Genomic DNA, 27787 nt, shown 5'->3' with positions numbered 1-27787 from the left:
TAATGCATCACACATTAACAATGCTCAACATGGTAGCCAGCTCATCTTAAAGCAACTCTGATAAGTCCTTTCAGAAATAACTCCTCATACATTGATTAAATTTCCCTTTTTTAGCATAATCACCATTATTATCTCTAGCAAAATTACTAATAATTCCTTGAAATAGGCTGATACCCACCCAGGTTGTCACAAATATTTCTTTTTATCATTGGTTTCTTTGAATCAGGACCCAAACAAGGTCTACACAATGTATTTGATTATTATATTTTCTAAGTATCTTTCAAGTCTCTTTAAGTCCAATAAGTTTTAGCCCCATACATTCTGCAAGATATTTTTTCCCAGTCATTGATCCATTGGAAGAAATGAGCCTTTTTTTGGTCTTATAGAATATTCTGCTTCCTAGATTTATCGGATTGTTTACTGATGGTGTCACTTTGTAGCTTTTATAAATTCCATACTCCTGGCCTCTTGTGTATTTTGAATGGAAATGTACAGGTACCTCTTTCCTCACATGGTCACCATAACATGTGTTGGACTTGTGGGTATTTTTCAACTTGATGCTTGAGAAATAGTAACTTGGTGCCATTTTTAACTTGTATTTCCCTATTGGTAGTGAGTCTGAGCATGATTTAATGTTTCTCAGAGCTATTTTAAGTCATTTTTAATTCAAATTTTCAATACTCTGTCTGTGTTAGGAGCATTAACTTTTGTGATATCAGTTGTGAATTTCTTGCACTATTTATAGCAATCTTTCCATTAATTCTTTTGGTATTTCCATACCATCACATCATATGCAAATCTTAAAGGCAGATATAGCTGTTTTCTTTCTGATTCTTTGTCCCTGATTGCTTTCACATATTTAATTAGCTAATGCTGCTGATAAAATTTTAAATAGTGCTAGAGGCATGAACATCCTTGTTTTGTTCCTAGTTCCCTACAGCAAGTCTAGTGTTTCCTTATTAAATAATTTGAAAGATTTGGGTTTGAAGTGTTCATATCTTTATCAGGTTAAGGTGATAAACATTAATTCCAATTGTTGAGAATTGTATCATGAATACTTTTGAAATTTGACAGGTGGTTATTTTTTCCTCCTGTAATAGAATAGATCTCCTGATATTGAACCACTTTTACCTTCCTGGAAGAAACCCAACGAGGTCATGATACATTTTCATTCAGGTTTAACATATTTTATTGTATTTATTATTTTCTCAATTTTTAAATTCTCTCTAATCTTTGTTGGGTTTTGATATTAGGTTTTCGTGTGTGTGTGTGTGTGTGTGTGTGTGTGTGTGTGTGTGTGTGTCTGTGTACACTTGCTTGCACTTCTGTGCTTTGAGATAGTCTGGGTTCTCCAAGAAGTGTTTTAACCTTCAAAGTTGGGTGCAAGTGTCCTGTGAAACCATCTAGTCTTGATGCTTTTTTGTTGAGTTTTCCTTTGCAATATTTCCTATTTCTTTTATGGAAATTGGTCTGTTAGATTTGCTTGGTCTGCTTGATGAAGTATATTTTCTTAGGAAAGTATCCTCTAGTTTGTTTAACTTATTGACACAAGATACATATTTTCTGAGTTTCTTTCAAGTCTCTTTAAGTCCAATAAGTTTTAGCCCCATACATTCTGCAAGATATTTTGCTTAAAATAATTTTGATATCCTTTGTTTCCTAAGTATTTTCTCATAATTATGTATTTTGTTGTTACTTGTCCTGGAATTTCTTTTGCTCAGGTTGGCTGGTGTTTTAGTCAGCTTTCTCCTTGCTGTAACCAAAAGACCTGACAAGAACAATTAGAGGAAGAAAAGTTTATTTGGGGGCTCATGGTTTCGGAGTTCTCAGTCCATAAATGGCTGATTCCTTTCCTCAGGGCCCAAGGTGAGGCAGAGAATCCTGACATAAGAATGTGAAATGCCTAAGGTTACCACCCAGTTAGTCTCTATCAGAAGTTTAATGCACTGGTTGGATTAAGGTTCTCAAAACCCAATCATTTCATCTCCAAGCTTTCTTGCACTGTCTCACACGTGAGCTTTTGGAGAACACATAATATCTAAACCACAGCAGCTTATCAGTCACCCACCATCACAGTTCCAACCTGCACTTCCTCTGCTCTGCTGACCCTCTCATCTGATCCCTCTTCTGCACTGGCCCCACTGCACCTGCCCTACCCTGTTTGGATTCTGCTCCTGTAGTTTTTCTTTAACATGGTCTCTGGTCTCTGTAAGAGAGATTTTTGCAGGTAGCTGAGACTAGGATGTTCCATTGCTCTTAATTTTCCTGCAGTGCCTTGGTGGACATTTGTTGTTGGTGGTTTTTATGTTGTTCTTTGGTTTTGTATTACCTATAATTTGTATCCTGCTAAGTTACAGTTCTACATACTGGGTCACTTATTCTTAGATTCCCTCTCTGAGGTTTCCTCTCGGTATTCCGCAGTGTATATTAGAAGATTCTATATTATGGAATTCTGTTGGTTCTTGGAAGTGGTGGGCATCCACTATACCCTCCATGAATGGATTTTGGATTATTCCATTTCCTTCCCATTTATTATTTATTATTCCATTTCCTTTCTTTTCCCTTTATTTACAACATTTTATTCACTTTGGTCATGTCTGAGTCTTCTACAAAGTTGCTAGCCAGTTTTTCTAAGCAGTAGGTTTAGACAGGCATGGGCTCACATAATTGATAGCTGTCTCGGGAGGCCTATTTGGAGGAAAGTTGGTCTTGGGAGAGTCCTAAAGTGTCTCTTCTTCAATTGTGGCTTTTATTCCTTGGTGCTGCCTCATCCTAGGTGGCAATCTGAGATCACTAAGTCCCTGGCTGACTCTGTCGCTTGACTAGGTTGGTCACCCAGGCTCCGGCAACCTCTGCCCAGACTGTGAAAGAACCAAATGTTCTGGGTTGAGCCCTTTGTGATTGAAATCTGCATTTACTGACTTCTTTAAGATACTGGCTTGAATGAAACAAATTTATGACATTTTCCTAGAAGAAAATTTTGTTTCTTAGTTATTTAATAAAGTCATGGATTTCCCATCCCCCAAATAACAATAGGTACCACTCTAATGGTCACTGCTCTAACAGATCAGAACAACAGAGAAGGTGTGAAACTTGAATTATATGTTCATTCCAAGCAAACAGAGCATCAAGTGAAGTGTTAACAATTGACATATTAGAAGTTGAACCAGTAGGTAAAGAATAAAAACTTGATTTATAACCAAGTCGTTTGTTCAAAGTATTGTAAATTAGCCATTTTTAGTATTTTTGAATTTCCATCAACATTTAAATGAGATAATTACTATAAACCAAAAATATTGTTTCTTATTTTCAATATGTGAGAGTTGAAAATTAAAAATTAAAATCAATCTAGGTTTTTTACTTTTTTTTTTTTTTTTAGTCTGGGAAAGCTAAAGGAAGCAGTGCTGATGTCATTTTCCTGGTGGGCACCCCCATCAGAACTTCAGCATTTGGTGCCACACACATCTGCAAACGTGCACAACAGAACAGTCACAGCTCAGAAGGGCAGTGGGCTCGAGAGCACATCCTCATATTTAAGGCTTAAGCTTTTAATCAGATGGTTTTAGCAAGCTGTCATATGCCACATTAGCTTGATGCTGTTAATTTAAATGTTATTACATTGTAGTTTCGTATTTGTGGATTTGTTTTGCTTTTATAGTTACATGAGAAACAAGGATATATTTTAAGTATTTAAGTTACTTCATCCTAAGAACTATTCAGGCCCAGGGGGACTCTGTGCTACTTTTTTAGAAGACTTCTAATGTTGTTCAAATGTAAGTTATTGTACCCTCACCAAGTTACCCTACAATAATTAAAACATTGATTAAGCATATGTCTCTCAAACTTTACTTTTTAATACTTTTTTTACCTTAATTCATTTGCCAATAGCACTGCCCTTTCCTCTCACTCAATTTCTTCCTCTCTCCACCCAGGGTCATTGCAGACATGCTGTGTTTGACCACTCATAGGACGTAAGCCTGGGTGCTCATGCACCCACAGGGACGTCCTGAGTGTTTGTGTTCTGTTTTAATCATCAGGTAACACTCTTCCAAAGTTTCCACATTGTTTGGAACAGAGTTGTACAGATGTTTAATATACATTGATTTGCACCTAAAGTACTCTAAGGAATAGTCAGATTTAGATATTGGGTGAGTAACAGAAGTTTGTCTTGTCTTCTGTGGAAGAGTGTCTTTTATGCCTGAAATTCGATTGGTCCATAATAAAATACCTGTAGAAGAAAGCCACGTATCGTTGGCCATTCCTCATACACAGTTCTTTAAAATTACACCTCGTCTGTTTTGGCAATATTAGGGTATACTTAAAATGTATACCTAATGCTTAAGTTACTGTTAACTAAAGATACCTGATTTATAAAATTAAGTACAACAAACCAAATCTTTTCTCTTTTTGGGGGGTGGGGGTGTTCAAAGTAAGAGTACTGAAGCTGTAATTTCCTGGTATTGTCCACTAATTTTATTGACCTAGTCGCTTGTCAAATGTATAAATATGAATATAAGATATTTCAGATATTTAAATATTTAAGATGTAAGTATAATGCAAGTATAAGATTATATTCTTAGATGCCAGTACACAGATTTCCAAGTTTTCCTTTAATCTCTCAGCTGACATGTAGTGAGTTTTTCACTGCCCCATGAGAAAGGAAACAGACAAACCAAGCTCAGTGCTACAACACCCCTGGGTTCAATCTCTAAGGCAGCAAAAAAGAAAAAGAAAGGGGTGGGGGGAGGCAAGCGCAGATAAAGAGAGCAGAACATCACTTGGGGATACCAGGGAAGTCTGGAAGAAGGGAGAGTGGGAACGATGTCTTGATGGGAGCATGTGATGTGTATGGCAGGGTGTGGGGAGGAAGGGAAAAGATTTCACAGAGAGAAAAGGAAACCTCTGAGATTCAGAGGCGGGAGCAGCCTTGTACCTGGAGAACTGTAAGGAGTCAGAAGTGGCAGGTCCCCAGCGCTCAGAGAGGATTGGTGAAGAAGGCTGGCTGCCTCTTGCAGGGCCCGGAAGCTCTGTGAGTTCCACCTTCATGCTGTGGGAGTTTTTCATCCACCAGTGGCCTGGTCTGATTTATGTCTGAGAAGTTCATTCTGGAGATGGCCCGCTCCATGCAGTACCAGAGAGAGAAACTGAAGCAGAAAGTCATTCTGGAAAGATCTAGCTTTAATTTTTTTGTTGTTGTTGTTTTGGTTTTTTGTTAAAGGGATATATTTGTTTTAAGAATTCCCATATTTTATACTTCTCATGCTCCAAGGTGTCTGCCAACTAATTCCTAGTCCCCAATAATTTGTTTCTAATTCCCTCTCCATTAATTCCTCTTCTTAGAAGCTTTCTGGCTCACCAAATCCCTAAAGGTGAAAACAAGACATTTTGGATGATATGTATTTGTGCTGCTGCAGATCATCCCATGTGTTGAAGGCTGTGAATTCTTCAAACAATTCTCAGTTGTCAGTTTTTCATCTAGCAATAGACCTAGGTAAAAGTAACATGCATCCTTTGAGCACGGTTGAAGTAATAAATAATAAAGCTAAGACACAGTGACAGATGGGCCCTGGGAACTGGGGACAATAAATCACGCGCTCAAGAAGCTATACCAGTGCATATAATTTTGTGGCTACAAAATACAGCCCTATAAATGTGTCTGGTCTCTCTGCTTGCTAAAGACTTGCAAGGCACTTTAAGTTACTTTCTCATGCTAGATAATTGATTGGCAGGCTCCAGCTGTTTACCTTTATAAAAATCAACAGACAGTTCTTGAATATCTATCTCATCTACTCAGCCACCAGTGTACTGATTTCTGCCCATAACTGGAGCCCTCCACTCTCTATTTCTTATTGATGCAAAACACAAATTACATCCTCTCTTTTGTGGTTGAGGTGCTAAAATGTCTCTCGTAGCACCAGGCATTCAATTTCCTGACTTAATTCTAGTTATGTTGTTTTTTTTTTTTTTTTGGAAGCAGGGATATAGGATGATGTATTATTTACAAATAATATTATAACTAAGGCATCAGTGAAATAGGATTTTTAAGGATCTGGATGTACTTATATATCAAATTACAACAACTTTTAACCAATTTTGATAAGGCCTTTGAAAATAAAAACTGAAAAAAAAAACAGATGATTTGCTAGCTGCCTCAGGCATAAAATGTAATCTGAGATTATACTTCTAATGCCAGATGTCAAAACCTGTGTTCATTAAAAATATTTTAAACGTATTAAGCCTTACTGATTATTGATAATGATTAATATGATAGTAACTTCAATTCCTACCAGTTTGATTCTGTTTAGAATTTCCTTGCAAAGCATATTATATAAATCTTGTCCCTCTTCCTATTTGTACGGCGTGTTCATCTCTGCTTATTCAAGCTGTACTAATCCAGGAAATACCCAACAGTCATCTCCTAATCTCATCTGTGTTCTTTCATAATCATGCAGGAGGAGACTTAAGTTAATGATATTAACTCGAAAGGCAGTACATCTTTCTCTCTTTGCCAGAGGGAATAATTTCCTTTTAGAAGCAATATTAGTAGTTTTAGCAAGTGATGGATGGATGCGTTCTCAGGCTTAATTGGCTTCTTGCTGTATACATTGCAATCTATAGAAGCTCTGTAAGATGGTTCATGCAATCATTCATCTATGCCTGCTGTATATCATACACTGGGCTAGGTCTTGGGACTACCACTCTCAATTACCTGGCTTAAAAATCTTAAGGTATTGCTAATCTTCCTAATAAATGCAAACATTTACCGCTGGATACAGATTTTTTCTTTTCTTTTTTAAGCAACAAAAGAACCAGTTCAGAGATAATCTATGTAGGAAATTCAAATGTCATCATTCAATCTAATACCAAAATATAAATCCTGAAACAACCAACAGAGCTGACAAAAGATTATTCTGTTCATAACACAATGTGAACATTATTTGTATACAGGAGCTGAGTGGTCTGTTGCCCTAGGTATGCATTAAGGTGATCAGAGTAAGCTGTGGTTAGCTCAGAGTTGGGAGGAAAATCAGGCCAGAAATTTTGAGGAAGACAGAAAAGCATGGGAAAAAAAAAAAAAAAAAAAACAAAGAATGCTAAGAGATCCAAGATGGCAGAATAGAGGAGGTCACCTTCCAGGCTGTTCTGTGGCGTGAAACCAAGAAAGAAAGAAAAAACCAAAAAATCAGTGGGAGGAACTTTACAGGAACTAAAACTGGACATTCAAAGCAAACCAGGGGACACAGGAGGTTGGATATAATAAAATAAGGAAAAACTCCCTGGGCAGGAAGTTTGGCCAGAGAGATCCCTCTCTGAGCATAGTAGAGGGACAATGGAATTAAAGGAAGCCACATTCTTGGGAGGCCTGAGGTGTGTCTGGGTACCAAGCCTTAAGAGACCAACCACATTGCCTGAGAAACCTGAAGGACTCACTGCGGGATACTGTGTGTGGGGAAAGAAGCTGCCACCTCTCCAAGCTGCATGCAGAGGACAAAGGAGGAACCACTGTGAAGCCGACTCCTGGCAAACAAGAGTTTGGTTTAGTCCTGCTAAACACACTCTGCATGACACAGAGTGTGCTTAAGTGATCGGGAGAGAATCAGAGATGGAGAGAGGGTTACAGAGGAGACAAATGGTTATGGAAACCCACCGCCTCTTCCCCTTCCACTCCAATCTGAGTGCTTGCAGGACTGGCTGGGAGAGACACATCTGGCCTGGAACTCTGAAGTGTGGGTCTGGAGAAACTGTTTGAAGACTGAACCTGAGACCAGGAAACATAGGGTCGGCAGGTGACATAGGGGACTGAGAATTGGGTCCCCCACAACATGAGTGGAACCCAGGGGTGATCCCTGATGTAAAGTCTTCTAGTGTGAATCAGTAAGTACTGAGAGCTGATGGGTCTGGTTAAAATCTCCAGAACAATTAGCTTTCAGGGAAGAGCTTGGAGCCCACCTGAGATTAACCCTGCCTCCAGGAACTCACTAGGATCACCTCTGTCACTCCAGCAACCCAGAGGGTGGAACATCACACCCCACCTAACACTGCTGAGAAGAGAGCCTCAGAACATTGTGAACTCCAATGGAAAGAATCCTTTAACTTTTCAAGATGTTTTTTCTTTTTTTTCTTTTCTTAAATTCTCTTTTCACTCTTTAGTTGTGGCCTTAATGGTACATGGACATTTATATAGTTTCCTATTTTTTTTCTTCTCATATCTAGCATTTTTGAAGCCAGTTACATTACATGGACTCATTTTTGTAAACTAGGACATTTGACTAGTATATTTTGGTTTTGTTTTGTATTCTTTTATTTTTTTAAAAAAATTGCTTTAAATATGTTTTCTTCTCCTACCTGTTTCCATTGAATCTCTGTTTTGTTCTGCTGACAGCAATCTCTATTGTTCTCTCTTTCACTCATCCTTTAATCATTTACTTCTGTCTTCTCTCCTCCTACCTCATAATCATCACATCCTCTATCACTTCTGTTCTCTCCCTCTCCACCATTTGAAATTGTAAACCTTTTTGCAAACTTGTTTCATATCATTTCTGTTTATTGTGATAATTAACGTTGTAGACATTACAGTAGGAACTATTTGGTTTAATGCTGTATATTGTTTGCATTGGTTGTTCTTATTGTTTCCCCCTCAACAGTGAGGTACTGGAAACCTTCAGGGACACTATCAGTTCATACCATTAGATGAGTGGACACACAAACAACATAAAAAAGCAAGGGAACAAATCACCCTAAGCAAACCAAGATACACCAATAACCGAATCCATCAAGAAAACCAGTGGGAAAAATGTCAGAGAAGGAGTTTAGAATGCACATAGTTAAACTGATCTGTGAAGGAAAGGATGATGTAAGAGAGCAAATACAGGGAGAAAGAGATCACTTCAATAAACAGGTAGAGATTCTAGGGAAAAAAACAAAAAACCCTAAACAGGAGTCCTTGGAATGAAGGAGACAATAAACCAAATGGAAAATTCAATAGAAAGCATATCAACAGAGTAGACCACTTGGAAGAAGAACCTCAGGCAGTGAAGACAAAATACATAAGCTTGAAAATAGGTTGACCATGGAGAGAAGATGTTAAGAAACCTTGAAAAGGAATAGTCAATCAAAGCAGAAACTCTTTCAAATTTAAAGCTAGAAATAAACCAAAATGAACGGGAACACAAATCATATATCAATACTATCCTTGAGCATTAGTGGCCTAAACTCATAGATCAAAAGACATAGACTGGCAGATTAATTAAAAAACAAGACTCAACAATATGCTATCTCCAAGAGACTCACGACATAGACAATCCACAGACTGAAGGTGAAAGGATGGGAAAAAACATATCATCATATGAATTGTGTAAACAAGCAGGAGTTTCTATCCTCATATCAGATAAAGTGGACTTCAATCCAAAGTTAATCAGAAGGAACAAAGAAGGACATTTCATATTGCTTAAGGGAATTATACAGCAATAAGACATAACAATCATAAATATTGATGCCCATTTATGCCCCAAGCAATGGGGCATCTATGTATATCAAACAAACCTTTCTCAATTTCAAGAATCAAATAGACCACAACTGGGTAATTTTAACATGCCTTGGTCACCACTGGATAGATCCTCCAAACAAAAACTAAATAAAGAAACTATAGAAGTAAAATATATCATTGATAATTTAGAATTAACAGACATATATAGCATAATTCATCCATCTAATGACTTAATACACTTTCTTCTCAGTAATGCACAGATCCTTCTCTAATTAGACCATGTTATGTAAGCTCTCATATACGTTGGCATACAATTGTAATATTACCTTAATAGGTTTTTAGCATCTCTAGGGTTATTTTGATAGCTCCGTTTCCATTGATATTAATTTTTGTGTTCTTTCTTTTTTCTTGATTAGACTTTTTTTGATTTGTATTGTTTAGCTGTATGTTTTTAGCATCTCTAGGGTTATTTTGATAGCTCCGTTTCCATTGATATTAATTTTTGTGTTCTTTCTTTTTTCTTGATTAGACTTTTTGGATTTGTATTGTTTAGCTGTATTATTTATTTTCTATTTCATATATTTCTGCTCCTACTGTTATTTGTCTTTCCTATATAATTCTAAGTTATAGATGTTCATCTGAGTACCATTTCACCCCAGAGATACTGATATTTTAAGCTTTTAATATCACTTAGTTCAAAGCATTTTTTATTTACTTTTCTTGTACTTTCTTCCTTGACCTCTGAGATATTTATAAGTGTGCTATTTAATTTGGAAATAGTTGACATGTCGGGGTGGGGTTTTATATATCTTAAGTGATTGATTTCCAATGTAATAAATCATGCAGGAAACAGTACATAAATAATTTCAAATTAAAGAAAATAATAATGGAACTGCTTTTCATATTGATTGTATTGGTTACATACATATCAAATTGATCAAATTGCATACTTCCAATATGTTCATTTTATTGTGCTTCAATTTTACCTCAGTAAAGCTATGGAACAAAAAAAGAATGCTAAGAAGAAAAGGTTAATAAAGAAAAAAAGAAAAACACTGTTACTGGTCTTTGTATTCTGGGTAACTAATACTGTTTTGTAAAAGTGTTTATGAATATTTTTTGAAAACAAATTAAAAATTATGCACAGGGAATTACTTCCATATTTAACAGGAAAAAGTAAAAAGAGATCAGGTCTAATTGATTGTTGCGTGCCATCCAGCATGCCGTGGGCTTGTTGGTGACAGCAAACACCATGACAAACTCTGGAAGGTCGACAGCAGAAACCTTTTCCAACAATTCAATTAAAATCACTTATTAAAAAATAGCTTTCTCTGTTATCTAATGAACATTTTGCTAAGCCAGTTTTCACAGTATGAGGTCATTTTGAAATTAAATGTTTATATGCTTTTGTGATCATCACCCATGCTTCTAAATTGGCTAAAAAGTAATCCATCCTTTTATGTAGTTGGGAATATATTGTGGATTAGCTTTTCCACATCAATTTCCTTAGCAAACCGATTGATGTAGTACATAACAAACAAAAATCCAGTCACCTCTGTTACTGATGAGCATGCATTCTGAATTTGTGAGGCCCAAATGTTAACATTTGACTCTATTTCTGACAACTTAAAAGGTGATTTTTTTTTTTTAAGGCTAAAATGTTCACCTTTCTATAAACTTATTTTTGGAAATCTGTTTTAAAAATTTTCACACATACGTAACATTGACACACACACACACACACACACACACACATATACATCAGGACACATTATGAAACTATATTCCCCTTCTGCCACAGGTTTCTGACACTCCCTGGCTCCCAGGGAAATATGATTGTTTAAACTCACATGTTACATTTTAAATAATCCTCAGTGTAATGACAAGCTCTCATCCTATGTCATACTTAATTTAATTCATGACTAAAGCAAATTATGAGCAGTAAAAGAGGATAAATGTAGTGACACTATATATATATATATATATATATATATATATATATATATATAACATTTTTAATGACAAAAAGAAACAAAATATTAATAGTGATTTGGAAAAATGTCATATGAACTTATCCTATTTGGGTACCTCTGTATCCAGTGATCTATAATTATTTTTTTCCTGCCTAACATTTACTTTTTAATTGTTCTAATTTTAAATAGATCTCTAATGAGAACTATTTTCATCTTCTTTTGGAAAATTAACTGAGAATGAAAACTATAAAAGGGCAGGAGTTTTTTTGTTTTTTTCATTCCTTAATCACTAGTTCTTGATCACTGTCCAAATTCTAAAAGTATTCTATACATTGAGTGGATGAGTGAATTTGGAAAGCAACTTTAAATAATTGTTCCATTATTGTTTTGAATGTTAATCAAAATTAGAATCAGATAGGATTCAACTTCATATTGGCTATACTGCTATAATGTATGCATACAAATTACTATTGATTTATATTTTCATATAATTGTGCAAAACAATCAGACATGATGCTCATAGTACATGAGGTTCCATGAGACTTTGAAGATAACTAATAATTTTAAATGGTTTTATATTCAGTATGTGCATATGTGTTTGTGTATACACACAGCCTACAGGACCCTCAGATGTAGTTTTTCTCTTCTTGGAGTATAAATCATAAGTATAAATTAATGAACCTACTAAATTAGGTTCATTGTCCTCCTCGTCACCCAGTCCCAAGCCTCAAGAGTTTGCTTTCAGATATCTCATTTGTGAGTTTTCTTGAACACCTGAGTCGCCAGCTTTGTTGATTGTCTTGCCACTGATAAAATTATTTGCACATTTATTTGGAAGCTGTGAACTCTCCACAGAATAAAGCTTCTCCTTTCTCCCACCATGTTTATAGCTTTATTATACACAGAATACTGCTCTGTGTATTAGTTGGGTTTGTTCATATCTGTGTTTCTGCAAAAGATGCTGGTGGTACAGTGTTGGTGGTGGTGGTGTTATGTGTGTGTGTGTTTGCTAGTCATTCATTAGACATCTTCTGTAAAACAGGCTTGTCAAGTTTATATTCCATATCTGGGCCTGAGATATGAATTAATTGAAATTATCTGAGATAACTTTCATTAAGTGTTTTATCATATGATATTATGAACAATATAAATTGCACCTGGAAGTTTTTCAAGGAAATATTTTAATAATCTATTTGTTACTAAAGGTGGAAGACTATGGAAATTATTTTTAAAATACCCTGCAAAATATTTCATATTCTATTTAAAATGTTCACATTGTGCTCCCATTTTATTTTCTTAGCAAGTTCAGTCCAAGATGGTAATGATCTATGTGACTAAATTGGGAATTGAGTTACATGAATGATTAAAGAACTAGTGACTTACTGAGAGAGTGGTATGAAAGCAAAGGTTTCCAATTCCAACTTGATTCATCTTCCCTATTGTTATTCCAAAGGAAATTATTGCCTAAATTTTCCACTTTTTACATAATATGCATTCTAGCATCAGAATAGATTTCCTATTAAAAAAGAAATGAGTCCATCTTTTTATCTTTCTTTTACATACACAATCACAATTAAAGAAAAAGTCAATTATGCTTTTCTTTGTAAATTGAGGCACATATTTTCTTCACTTGAGCTGACTTCCCACTCATGGTGGTTGATCAAGCAGTTCTAATGGCTGTTATGAAGACCAGTGTGTGCTATTGTTCTTGCAGCAAGAGCTGGCATGGGACCTAAGTGGCCTAATTAAGAAAGATGTCCTCTGTTGCTTAAGCTCTAGAATTTGTGTGGTTAATTAAACAAAGAGTAATGTTTTCCTTTTGCATAAATTAAAAATTTTACACTCAAAATTCTGCAGTTTCTCGTAGTTCATAAATAATTCTCCTTATTAATAATGCTGCCTAAAATGCCAGAAGTATTCCTCTTGAAAGTCTGCTTATTATGATATGAAAATTATGGGTGAGTTTTACTGAATTAACACTTGCTATTCCCTCCACAAAATTTTTTTAAAATACTATTCATTTTACCTGATAATGCTATGTGAAATTTATTTTTAGGGGGATAATTCCTATGTGAAAGATCGCTGGTGTGTTTTTGATGGATTTATGGTCTTTTGCCTTTGGATTTCGCTGGTGTTACAGGTAATTAAATATTTTTAAATCACAAGGGAGGTATTTTCTAAAATGGGCATTATTTTGCATTGAAAATTTAAAAAGAAATATTAAAGAACATACATCAAATGTGATTGTGTAATTTCCTATGACATTTCTTTAAATGTCTATTGAGATGAAAGTCTAATTGTTACATTTTAATTAGTGTTGGTTACATTTGTGAATTATTTCTCACTCAGAAATGGAAATTATTTCTTACTAAACAAATATAAAAATATAGTCAGTGAAATAAAGAAAAAGATGGGGGGGTATGATTTCTGTATTTGAAACATAAAAAAATTGAAGAACACAGCAAGAGAGATCTTCTACCTTTTCAGCAAAATTTTAAGTGCAATACATTTTTACTGACTATAGGTAGAATGTTGTTCAGCAGATTTCTGGAGTTTATTCCCCTACTCTTCATTTAAAATTTGAGACTAAAAGAAATTCATAGGCCATCTTGCCCAGTCATCTGTGGTTTTTGATGACGTGTCCTTAATATAAAATGCACATCTCCAATAATTTAATTTCATCTCACACATTAATTTAGTAGCTTGTGTGTTAGACAAATATTTTCTAATTAACATTTATATCTATTAGTGATAAAATTCTTTTTCCATACTTTTAATAATATTTTGATTTTTTTCATTCATTTATTTTCTATGTATTCAAAAATTCCCACCAAAGAACATTGTTCAGTAAGAAAGCCTTAACAACTTATTCTGTTCTGAGTGGCACATACTTTTAAAATAAAAACTATACCTCATATAATTAGGAAATAAACAGGATTTATTGCTCTTTCATTAGCTTATATATTTGTTTCTCCTTATATAGCTATAGCTTTATAGGGGAAGAAAGAAAGGAAGGGGAGGAATCTCATGAGAATCTGAGTAGAGTAGAGGAAAGGGAGGCACAGGGAGAAGGGAAGAGAAAGGAGAGATCCTGGGAAGTGATATTGGCCAGATTATATTGTTATATCGTGTGCATACAGGAATGTATAACAACGAATCCCACCATTATGCACGATGATAATGCACCAATAAAAATATGGAAAAAATACCTATTGTTTCAAAATGTTGCCAAAAGAAAACTGATTTTGGTAATAAATAATGTGGGGCTAAATTCAAGGTCCAGGGTGTGCTTTCTGCTGTTGTGTGTATATTCCATGACTATAAGCAATGCTAAAGGAAGATCTAAACTTTTTAAACTATCACTTAACTTGCAGGTGTTTGAAATTGCTGATATAGTTGATCAGATGTCACCTTGGGGCATGTTGAGGATCCCACGGCCACTAATTATGATCCGGGCATTCCGGATTTATTTCCGATTTGAACTGCCAAGGACCCGGATTACAAATATTTTAAAGTAAGCACTGCTGTTACCTAAGTTAAGGAGGCAAGTTTATGAAATTTTTTGTTTTTACCTACTTACCCTGTTTTTTTTCCCCCAGACGATCAGGAGAACAAATATGGAGCGTTTCAATTTTCCTACTTTTCTTTCTACTTCTTTATGGAATTTTGGGAGTTCAGATGTTTGGAACATTTACCTATCATTGTGTAGTGAATGACACAAAGCCAGGGTAAGTTTATCTCGTGGCTGCATTTTAATCTGAGTGATTGAGAGGACATTGATGCAACTTTTGAGAGAAAATATCTTAAGGCAGTATTTATGGAGTTTGTGCTGTGTAGTCTCTGATTCCTCAGTATTTTTTGGTCACTTTTTAAAGCCAAGTGTTCAACACAAGCCAGACTGAAAACTGTAAGTTAGTGTGCAGGTAGGTGCAGGAAACACAAAGGTACGATCAGATCCCTTCCCCCTATGGCCAAATGAGGAAGGTGTGAATGAGGAAGGTGTGGCCAATACTGAGGAAGCCATCCATGGGGTCAGAGTGGGTCACGTGTTAGAAAAAAATTAATTTCTATCATTAATACCTCTGGTCATCCTTCCCTAAACAGTAACCTATGTGATTACTTTATACTGTCCTTTCTAGATGAGACCGTGTAGTGTGTTAGAGGGTTGGGGGGTAAGAGGCAACCTTCATACTTTATCTGCTAGATACTGTGCAGGTAAGGCCCCTGCTCTCTTCCTTGGCTACTCAGTGCTAATAAACAGCCCAGGCGTAGAGTGACAGGGAGAGCACATCAGACTGTTGTCCCTGCACATACATGACAGAGAAGTGTCCCCTAGGTGCTGACTTGGTGTCAGTCGGGGATTCCGAGCACCACCCAGAGGTGCAGCAGGTATGGCGCTGCCACGTTTCAGGCCAGCAGGATATGGGGGAGGAAAATTTACCACTTATATTCAGCTCTTGGGAGGGTTCATCTCTTCACAAGTGAAGAACCCGTCTATAAGTCGTGGAAAAATAAAATCGATTCAGATTAGAGATAGTAATTTCACAGCACTTTATTAAATTTAAAAGGAGATTATAAGCAGCCATTCACCTATTTTAAGTAAGGTGTCAGTATCAATTTAAAGATTGATTGCATACATAAGAGTAATTGAATTTAAAAAGTATTAGTTTGTATTTTCTTCAAAAAGACTTTTTTTTCCATAAAGCATATAGCTACTTGTATATATGAAAAGTAGCTAAGCCATAGATAAGTGAATATCCCTGTGAATGAATACATACACATATACATATATACATGTGTACATTGTATGCATGTGTGGGTATATATATACGTATATATCTTATGATAAATTTAATTCAGTTCTAACTCTTTGTCCTGTGAGCTTGTGATAGTTATTTAGTTGATGACTGTGTTCAGGGCTTACTTCCTAAAGTTGGCTCCAAGAGCAAACAAGGAGATGAAGGAGAAGACTTGAGAAAGATGAGCTTATAGTGAAGTCCTCATTATATATGGTTGTCATAAACAGAGGTCTAAACTTACCTGTTACAAAGCCTCCTCCCACTGTCCATTTTAATTCCTGAAAGATAGCCTTGAAAAATAACTTTTTGATAATGAAAGTGTGATTTTCTGTGCATAGTATCATTTCCCCTATCATTGTAATTGTATGCCTCTTTCCACCACTTCATTGAGGTTTCTTTGGCATGTAAAATCCTGTTCAGATGAAGGTTCTTTGTTTTTTCTGTAAGAATTACATCCTCAGAGTAGTTTATCTCATTTCCTCTATTACATCCTAAACACTGGGAACCTTCTTGAATCCATTGTTGTGTTTCTTGTGAAGGAGGGGATGAGGTGTGCTCTTCATCTGGTGGTGAGAGCAGATATGGACAACTTAGTTCTCAGTGTTTCCATTAAGTACCAAATCAACTGTAGAGTTTCCAAGGGAGATAGTTACTTTAATTCCTACACTGTGTGGAAGTGTGTCAAATTTTGTCCAGTGCTTTTACCGCAAATACTGAATTAATAAATGTTTTTCTCCTTTATTCTGTTAACGTGATTTATTAAGCCAGTCTCCCGTTTCTGATGTGTAGCCAAGTAGGTTATGGTGCATTTCTCTTTCAGTGTTGAAAGTTTTGGCTTCCTGATGTTTCAGATTGATGCATCTTTGTTCATGAGAAGCATTATTCTTAGTGTTCTTGAAATGTCATCACCAAATTTTGAAATCAGGGCAATACTGTCTTTATGGAGTAAACATGTTTCTTATTTCTGTATTTTTTTTTTTTTTTGAAGGAGGGTACTAGGGATTGAACCCAGGGGTGCTTTACCACTGAGCTATATCCACATCCCTTTTTTTTTTTTTTTTTTTTTTTTAGACAGATTCTTGCTAAGTTGCTTACATCCTTGTTAAATTGCTGAGGCTGTCTTTGAACTTGCAATACTCCTGTTTCAGCCTCCTGAGCCACTGGGATTACATCTTCCTCTGTATGTTTTAAGAACAGAGCTAATAAAAGATTGATATACTTTTTTACTTGATAGAAACTCTCTAGATCTGAATTGTTTATTTTGTTTTTTTTTTTTTTTGAGGTTTTTCATTACAAATTAAATGTATTTACCATAATGGGATATTAAGTTTTTATCTTTCTTGTTTTGTCAGGTTTAGTAAATTTTGTTTTTCAAAAACTTATATATTGTTAAAGATTGTCAATATCAGCATAATGTTTTAAAAAATACTCTATTGTTTATCCTTTGGATATCTGTAGGTTCAGTGGGAATAAGCTATTTTTTATTCCTGATGTTAATTTTTCTCATTCCTTTTCTATGTTTTGTTATCAACTCTATTAATCTTTTCATACACAAAAACTTTCTGGCCCATTTAAATTTCTGTATTGTTATTCTTTTTTTCCATATGGATTCCTTCTTTTATCATCACTGTTTCCTTCTTTCTGTCACTAACAATTTGCTTTAATATGAGAATTTAGAGTTTTCCTTTGAACACTGCAGTGTTCAGCTGCATCTCTACAATTTTCATATTTTGTTTTTTAATTATTATTTAATTTGAATATTCTCTGTTTGGCCTATACTGTGTTCTTTGACCTATTCTGTGTTCTTTGATATGTGGGTCATTTGGAGGAATGTTTCTAGAAGAATGTGACTTTCTAAAAAAGTGTTATTTTGGGTGTGTGATTTTATTCTATTGTGGTTAGACACAAGTCTGTGTAGAATTGAACCTCTGGAAGAATCATAGCATCTAAATTGGTGAAAATTCCTGAAAATTTGTAAAGAATATCAAGTCTGCCATTTTGGAATGATACTATAGAAAATTACAGTGTTTTAATCCTTCCTTTTTTTCTTTTTTTTTAAATTCTTCTTTATCAATTACTGAAATAGCATTATTACATTTTCCAAATATGACAGAAACATTCAGTCTCTCTTCTAGTTCTGTTGGGTTTTGCTTCAGGTAATTTACAGCTCTAATTAGGTGCATGAACCACAAATGTCACTGTGTCCTTCTTTCTGAAAAGCTGACCTTTCGGTCATTATACATGTGAAACTTATTTTGAGTTAACTCTGTGAAATCTGGATGTGTTATGGATCAAGAATATGACCTTTAAAATTTTCCTTTAATAATAACAATTAGATTTTGTAGCTCTAAACTATTTTTAAATTTAATCAGCTCTTATTTTTTGAGCAATTGTTTCCCCACAAGAACTACAAATTAAGTGTAGCTTGGTCCATTTCCTGGACTGACAATAAAAGGAAGCACATGACAAATTTTTAGTTAGTTTTAAAGTGTGAGCCACATAATTCTGAGCTCCCCCTGGAGGTGATGAAGCCCAGTGATTGAGGCTTAAATTGAGGAAGAAACTCAGCAGTCAGAGGGTCCAGCACATAGTTGTTGGTTCGACTCTCTACTTTGTAATGCTCATTCCACTGTTAAAACCTTGGTACTTTGGAGTTTTTTTGTAAAAGGGAAAGACTGCAGGTGTAGCTCAGTGGCATAACCTTGCTTAGTATGTATGAGGCTCTGAACTGGATCCCCAGTACCTAAATAAATAAATATAAGAAAAATTAACCAACCAACAGCTACTAACTTTATTTCATCCTCCCCAGCAGTGTCTGGCATATAGCATGAAGGAGGGGAAGCAACTAGAATGCCTGAGTGCTATTAGTGGGAATAGGAAATGATACAACTACTTCAAGTAAAAGCTTGATAATATTTCAAAAAGTCTAACAATCACCTACCTTATCTCCCATCATTCCATTGGTACTTAACCAAGAGAAATGAAAACATATGTCACTTACACATAATGTTCATAGCAACTTTATTCGAAATAGTCCAAACTGGTGACAACCCAAATTTCCACCAATTGGCAAATGGAGATCTGTATTATAAATACATTTTAGCAATAAAAAGGTCTATTGACATATACCATATTGGATGAGTCTCAAATTAATTTTGGTGAGTGAATAAATTGAGATGAAAAAACAATTACATATTCTATAATTCCATTTACATATTAGTCAAGAAAATTCAACTCTTATCTATAAAGATAGAAAAACACCAGTGCTTGCCTGGGACAAGGGCTGGAGTGAGAATAAAAGATTAAAAAGGGGGGCGGCTAGGAAACCTGTGGGGGTTGGTTAATATATTCATGATCTTGATCATGGTTCTGTACATATGTCAACATTCATCCAACTGTGTGTTTTCCTATGTGTGGCTTATTGCGCACCAATCACACCTATTAACTGTTTAAAATGGGTAGTGTGAGGCAGAAACCTAATTCTTCTCAGGGTTAGGCAATTGTCTCAGCACTATTTACCTTGCACTGCTGTGTTACCACTGAGTGTGCTGCCATGGTTCTCCTTGACTAGATCCCTGTCTGTAAGTGGGTCTGTTCCTCTCTCTTCCTTGTGCTTGATGGATCTGTTTGACAATCTCCTTCCAACATCCCACCAGAACTCCTTTATTATCATCTGGCTTTATGCGGTGGGTCATATTTTCAGATTTCTGTATTACCCAGGCTCAGGAGTCCACCTTCTGCCTATGTGGGCATTGAAACCCAAGCTCTTAGACCTAGATACATGATCTGATTCCTGTTCCCATTTTTCCAACTTGAATTCCTTGTGTTGCTACCCATGGACTTCCTTCTTTCTCTGGTTTTGACATTTAGGAATTATTTTTTTTTCTTGTGAACCTAGATATGCAGTCTTAAATGTAATCTTTTATTGGACAGAGTTAGTTATTTGTAGTCCAGTTAATGTAGTCCATCTTGCAAAACCAGCCTTCTGACTCTCATAGCTAGTATTTCCTCCTTATTTTCATTATTATCTCATGAGATCCCTGACGATGCATAGGAAAGGTTGGAGAGGATACTGTTAATTTAATCTCCTTAACCTTAGTACCTGGCATCCCAGCACAGAATAAGTACTTGGTAACTATTTATTAAAGTGTGGTAGATAACACATTAAATTTTGACAGATAATAACAGCATTATGGAAAATCGACAAAGAAAAGGAAATAAAAAGGGAAAAGAAAGAAAAATAAGTCTCTAAGTGCAGGAAAGGAAAATGATTAAAAATAGAAAAGTTGCATTCAAAGCAGAGGAAAGCAGTGATTTAGTACAAGTAGAGGCAGGAAACTTGAAAGAAGCTGTGAGTATCGGAGCCGGCTGTGTGGGAGAGGGAAGAGACCAGCGTGGGAAGCAAATCTGTAGGTAGTTTTCAGTTTTTGTGTTTTTTTTTTTTTTTTCAGTGTAAGTAGACTGTCAGCTATGTCTAGATTTTTCTAAGAGTGAACATGAAAATGGAAAAAGATTTTGTATGGGTGAGAGACAATAGATATGGAGGCAAACAACAGAGGGAGCCTCTGGGTGAGGAAACCCTGTGAGAGAACTGCAAAGCATGCAGAGGCTGTTTCCAAATTGAGCCTTAGAAAAATGTGTTGTTGCAGCTAGAAGACCAGGCGTCACGCTGGCAAACCGAATTCCAACACAGATAAAGTAATGACAAAGACAAGCACATCTAGATTATACTTAACATTGACACAGACTCTTTAGCCCAACTGGAGGAGACCCACAGAGTGCCTTCCCAGCCCGGGCCCTCCAAACGCTTCCCATGGACGGCTTCATGCTACATTGGCACATAGAACTGAGGTCGAAGACCTCCTGAATTCCGAATATGTGCTCCAGCTCATTTCATTATCCTAAAAATAGAATTCATCATGAGGAATTTCCTCAATGTTGGCAGAAGGTTTGGCTGGGTGTCTCATTTTCTCTCTCACATTTGCAAAATCTCTCCACTAGCATGACCTTCACATACATCCTGTCTTCTTTTATATGACTCTTAATTTACTACTTGAAAAGAAGATAACCTAACTATCGAATGTTAGTAATGCTGCTCATAATCACAGTTTTCAGAGGGTTGATGATTCATTTCGAGAACCAGTCCCTGTTTTCCTTTTAATTTTCAGCTCGGTATTACTGAGTATTAAAGTCCCACGCATAAGCAGAAAAGCTGCGAACACCACCATTAGCTCTAGCCCAGACATCGATTTCATTTTATTTTTGGAGACTTAAAAAAAAATGTCCACATTCAAAATAAAGCACAGAAAATATCAATTTTTTAACAGTTTTCAACTTTTCTGTTTCCAATTGTGACTTCTCAACTCTGTGACTTAACAAAGAACAACATCCTGTCATTTGCAACAGCATGAATGAACCTGGAGGACATTATGTTAAAAGAAATCACCCAGGCACACAAACTCTGCATGAAGACATATGCAGAATCTAAAAAATTCAATCACAGAGAGAGGAAGCTGTTTGTGGCTGGGGTGTGACAGGGGCCCGTAAGTGACAGAATGGGCAGTTATTGATCAAAGAAAGACAGGAAAAATAAGTTTTGAAATTTATTGCAGAGCAGGATGACTATAGTCAACGATAATGTATATTTCCAAATAATAATAAGAGTCAATTTCAAATGTATCATGGCAAAAACAGAAAGTAATGGAGGTGATGGCCTTGTTGATTAGCTTAACTTAATCATTCTACAATATATTCATATATCACACATTCTTCACAAAGGCAATAAAATGATGATCTGTCAATTAAAAACAATATTAATTTAGAAATAATTTCTCTCCCATCTGAGTTAGATATTAAGGTGTGATTAATATCTGATAGTTGTGATTCCAGCTGCCATGTATCGGGACCCATTTCTCCTCATCATAGGCCTTTAACATTTGTCCCGATGTCTGTCTAAATGATTTTCAGGCCCTGCAGCCTAATAGTGTGAGAGTTTCCAGATCAGAACCTTGTATATCTGGGTAGCTCACCTCCAGAGTGGATTCTGTTTAACTTATGAGGCAAACAGGATAAAAGGAGAAGCAACTCAATCCATGCAGTTTTGTTTTTAAATGGAAAGTATTTCTTTTAAAACATATAGAAAGGAATCTTAGCTCTGCCTTCAACAGCATCACCAATTAAGTTTCAGATTCCTCTGTGTTAACAAATGGCAACCTAAGGCAATTAGAGAAAAAGTCATGAGATTTGACTGAGCAAAGCAGTTCATTTCCAAAGAAAGCTGAGAAGAACAATGGCCTGTAGCAGAAACAGGTACGATAAAATACCAAAAGTGATGGCAGAAATCTCCCTGGAGCTGAGATAGGAAAGTGGAGAATGGAGCTGGCAGGTGAATGGAAAAGAGGAAGACTTACCTGACGCCTTATTATCATCCTGAGAATGTAGGGAAAGGTATTCATAGCTTCATATCCAATAATGAAATCTTATTCACAAAAGAGATAATTAGAATAACTTTAAGCTAAGTGAATGTAAATGTTAAATATATAAGAGTTTATTATAGAAAGAACAGGATCTGACCAAGGATTCAGGCAGTCATTTGTGGTGGCTGGAACAGTAGGTTTAAGAGGTAAATTGACCACACCTACCCAGGACCTTCTGGCTCATCCCTGTTGTTCCAGAATAATTACTAATAGTTTTGATTTCTGCCATAAGAAGAAGTACATTCTATGAATATCCTTCCCAGGAGCAGCTTATAGGATTTGGTGGGATTGTATAACATATCACTATGAATTATACTAGAGACAATATAAAATTGGAATTGGGACAGTTTGCTATTGCTGGTCTAAATAAAATTTAATTACTCTAAGGAGTAAAATTAAATTTTACTTTATAAACTCTGTTCACAAATAGTGCATGGAGATTCCTTGGAAAACTGGGAATGGAACCACCATTTGACCCAGCTATCCATCTCTTCTCTATCTAGACCCCAAAGACTTAAAAACAGCATTCTACAGTGACACAGCCACATCTAAGTTTATAGCAGCACAATTCACAATAGCTATTCACAATTCACAATTCACCTAGATGGTCTTCAGTAGATGAATGGATAAAAAACATGTGGCATTTATATACAATGGAATGTTAATCAGCAATAAAATAAGAATAAATTCATGGCATTTGCAGGTAAATGGAGTTGGAGAAGATAATGCTAAGTGAAGTTAGCCAATCCCCCCAAAATTAAAGTCCCTGTTACATATGGTCTACATCTTCATGCACACATTACATTCCAGGCAATTAGTTTCATCTGAATGTATAAAATCCTGACATACAACTTATAATATAAATTTATTAATCCACATATCTCTTTTAAAATTGTCTGCACATCAGTTCCCAACAGATGAGTCATCTGAGCCACCAATAAAATCAACCTTTCATATGACAATAATCTTTTAAAGTAAATGTAAGAAAACACTTCAGAATAAACAGAATGTCCCTATGAAAAAAATTTAAAAAAAAATTTTTTTTTTGAGAGAGAGAGAGATAATTTTAATATTTATTTTTTAGTTTTTGGTGGACACAACATCTTTGTTTGTATATGGTGCTGAGGATCGAACCAGGGCTGCACAGCATGCTAAGCGAGCGCGCTACCGCTTGAGCCACATCCACAGCCCACCTATGAAAATTAATATGTGTGTTTTGTGTTTCACAAAAGTTATGTGTGAGAGTCTTCAGTTTAAGAAAAGAAACCTGTGCAGTTTGAAAAGAAGTCTAAAAGAAATTGTGTGATGGCTTATGATGAATTCCAAGATTTCTTTTGATCATATGTTTACTTCTCAAAAATAGATAATAGAATTATATAGGTCACAAGACTTTTGTTGATAATTAGTGGTAAATAACATTTTTTGAACCACTGATCTATGTTATTGTCTCATTTGATACTTCTACCAACCTTATAGGCTGTGCTCTGTTTTTACTTCTGTATCACAGGCAGGGAAATTGAAGCCATAAGGTTAAATACATACGATTATCAAGGTGAAATGGCTTTGAAGCAGCAGAAGGTGCTTGAACCCTGTTCTCCCTCACTCTCATCTCTATGCTTTCAGCTTTGACCTCTCTTCAACATTCTGATTGCATTCTGATATCTCCAGGACCACCTGAGGAGCCTGCTTTTCCCTGTGATAGAAAGAAACTATAATAACATGCAACAATGTGAGCCTTTCCCCCAGTGCATTTTGGAAATGAATTTCTAAAACAAGAACACTTTGGTAGAGAAAACCATTGAGCAGTGCCGCAGTTCGGCTGCAGCAAAATAACTGGGGGGTGGGTGGGTGGGGTGAGGAAAAACTTGTGTACTTTGATACAGCAGGAGTAGGAGCCGTTTATTGTAGGACGGGAGCAATATTTATACATTCCACACAGCCTATCTTAATTAGCATAAACTAGGTACAGCAGTCAACCAATAAGGAATCTCCACACTTAATGGCTCGCTTTTGTTACTTCACAAACCACTCCCTCTGGCATTTTGCCGGGCGCCATCCAGACTTGTTTACAGACACTAACATTTCTCTGGCAAAATGCCAGGTGTTATTTTGACTTGTTACAGACTCTAACAGGGCAGTCTTCATGAAAGTATTAATTCTGAGTCACATCCTTGGGTTCATGTTGTTAGGGGGAGCTGAGATTCTCAGATTTGACTGGGTTAAAAATCAATGGTTCAAAACCTTAGTTTTGCATTAAAACTCTCAAAGCTGTACAGTGGAATACCAAAATGGTGTGGTTTTGTTTTTATAGGCAGATCCTGAGTCTTCACAGAAATGCTTTGCTTCTGGCTAGCCTGGGGGCAACCCGAGTTTCCTCTTCCTTTCTGGCTGTTCCCCTAGAAATGTTAGCCTCTTATTAGTCTCACAAAGAAGCAGATTTATCCATGAGTTCTGAGAGCTGTAGAGCAACTGTCGCAATTTTATTCATTTAGCAACTTTTACATATTTTTATTCCTAGAGATTGAATTGGGCAGGTGCAGGTGGTGACTGAGGGCGGCTGGGGCCAGGGCTTTAAATCCTTCCCTGACCTTCACTTTTCATTTGCTAACCATTATGGAACCCTCTACACCTCACCATCCCCCAAGGAGGGAAGCCATTGAAGTGGGAGAGTGCTTCTCTCCAGCCTGAGAACTTAGGCCAATTACATCAAAAAAACACAACCGAACTCTGAGCTTCTAATATATAGGAGATGCTTTATGTTCACTGATGCTAGTTAGCAGTGCACTCTTACAGCTGAGGTTGTGATCCTCATGAGGAAGCACACAGCTTGGCTCCTTGCTGCATGTGACTTTGTTGGCTGAATCTCCAATTCAGTCTCTAGGAAAAAAATAAGTAAAAATTGCCGAACAAATAAAATGGAAACATTTGGCCCAGTTCTGGTGGCCTGTTTCCATTGAGACAATGGACCCTCTGTGCACATAACTTCTCACCCTGCATCTTCGAGCTCTTAAACCAAAGGCAGAGGACCTGCTGTTTGAGAAACTCTTGACCCACACTTGAAATATAAGGAGCTGACTTCACATTGTCTGTGTCCTCATTTGTTTCTAATACGATTTTGCATTTGCCTATGTGCCTCTCATTGCCTGCCCCTGACTCAGCTGCAACCTTGGTTCCTGTCAAGGGCACCATCTCTTATCCATATTGGCAAAACAGTGATTGATGTAGAGAGCAAACTTGGGGAAAATATATGTAACTCTTAAGAAACTATTCAGCTATAACAGGGTAAGATGACTATTGTATTTCTTTAAAATAAAACCAACCATGTATTGTCATTTAAAATTTTATAGCCAAAATATTTGAAAAATTTTTCATTTTTACAATTTTTATGCACAGTGTCTACAGATCTCTACAGCTTTGCCTGCTGAGCTAATTAGGAATGACTGAAGATTGAAAAATCATATTAAAATACTCAGTTTAACAATAAAGAGGAATTATTTCATGGAAGTGGTGCAGATTAATTTGTTTATTAGAATAGGCGTGACATCAATATTATTTCTTGCCTCAGACTATTTATCTTGTTTTGCAGCTCTACTAAAAGTTTAGGTCGTCTTTTGAAAATCTTTAAAAATCTTCAAAAATCAATAAATAATTTATCTCTACAAATAATATCCTTGCTTTCCAAGGTGGGATTAGTTTTCCAAAGCTGGCAGGATTGAATGAGCTAGACCCATTCAGAGGAGTTTTTAATTAAAGCTGACAAGAGGAGGCTAAATAGAAGTAAGAATGAAGCCAGATGACTCTCTGGAAAGACAGGTGACAGCCAGAGCAGGTTCTCTGTAGGCAAATGCGGTGACAGGGACAGCCTCTAAATTTAAGGGTTAGCTTTTAGCAAGACAATGAGCCTTGTTTTCTTGCCTGCCACCAAGAGTAAGACAAGCTCTACCTAAGGTATCCCAGGCCACATTCACTACTTTCCTGGGTGCAAGTGTGTGTGTGTGTGTGTGTGTGTGTGTGTGTGTGTGTCTATACATCTTTCTTCTGGGCTTAATTATAATTATGTTTTTCAGTTTTTTTCTATCATACAATGTAAATTGAAAAGACATCTTACAAATATAATAAGGAACAAATGCTCTCAGATTGTGTAATGTTGTCTGTTGCATATGGATTAGACATGCTAGACATGTTTGTTTGGGTTGCCAACTTCAGAAATATATTGTCTGGGTTGCCAACTTCAGAAATATATTGTTGCTCTGCCCCTGTGAATATCTTCTTTTACAACGAATGGGTCAAATTTTGCTCATCAAGAAGTTAGCATTATCCTGCTGATCTTCAGTTCTTCAAGGAGCAAAAGTAATAACCATGCAAACTAATTTGCTCTCTGTGAATTCACATCACAGGTATTATTATGTGAAAACCTTGGAGGTAAACTTAGTAATAACATCTTTTGTAAAATAGTGTTTTTTTTTTACCTTTTTGGCCTTTCTCACAAACTAGGAACAGGTTGAACAGTCACTTCATGGTACGTCAGTAATAGTGTGCCAATTTGGGGAAAGTCTTATTCTCTTTTCTGTAAACGTATAAGCATGTAGTTTAAAAATTATTTGGGGGGCTGGGGATGTGGCTCAAGCGGTAGCATGTTCACCTGGTATGTGCTGGGTGCTGGATTCAATCCTCAGCACCACATAAAATAGAAATAAAGATGTTGTGTCCACCGAAAACTGAAAAATAAATATTAAGAAATTCTCTCTCTCTCTCTCTCTCTCTCTCTCTCTCTCTCTCTCAAAAAAAAAAAAAAAAAAGAAAAAAAAATATTTGGCATGGTAATACCTGTTGGTTTATAACCTGAAGCAAAACAAAACAAAACAAAACCACTGACTAGCCGTAGCTCTCAGTGAGTGGGTAATAGGCTTCTCTGTCTGCCCTCATCTTCCTCCCGTGTACCCATATATGCTGTGTTACCCAGCTTTTCATTGCTGTAACCAAAACTTGACAGGAACAACTTAGAGGAGGAAAAGTTCATTTTGGCTCATGGTTTCAGAGGCCTCAGTCCAT

General features: G+C 36.1%; 1 protein-coding gene across 2 annotated transcripts in view; it reads left to right on the top strand.

Moving 5' to 3' along the window:
• Nucleotides 1–27787, top strand: part of Nalcn (sodium leak channel, non-selective) — a 288482-nt gene that overhangs the window by 4034 nt on the left and 256661 nt on the right. For both annotated transcript variants that reach the window (XM_076872192.1, XM_076872191.1), the window contains exons 3-5: nt 13517–13600; nt 14835–14974; nt 15060–15188. In XM_076872192.1, coding sequence (XP_076728307.1) covers nt 13517–13600; nt 14835–14974; nt 15060–15188 — 353 coding nt within the window. The remainder of the gene's footprint in view (nt 1–13516; nt 13601–14834; nt 14975–15059; nt 15189–27787) is intronic.

This window comes from Callospermophilus lateralis, chromosome 12, assembly GCF_048772815.1.
Source record: "Callospermophilus lateralis isolate mCalLat2 chromosome 12, mCalLat2.hap1, whole genome shotgun sequence".
NCBI classification, from domain to species: Eukaryota; Metazoa; Chordata; class Mammalia; order Rodentia; family Sciuridae; genus Callospermophilus; species Callospermophilus lateralis.
Note: the sequence above shows the minus strand (reverse complement) of the source record. Positions and strands in the feature narration are given on the sequence as shown.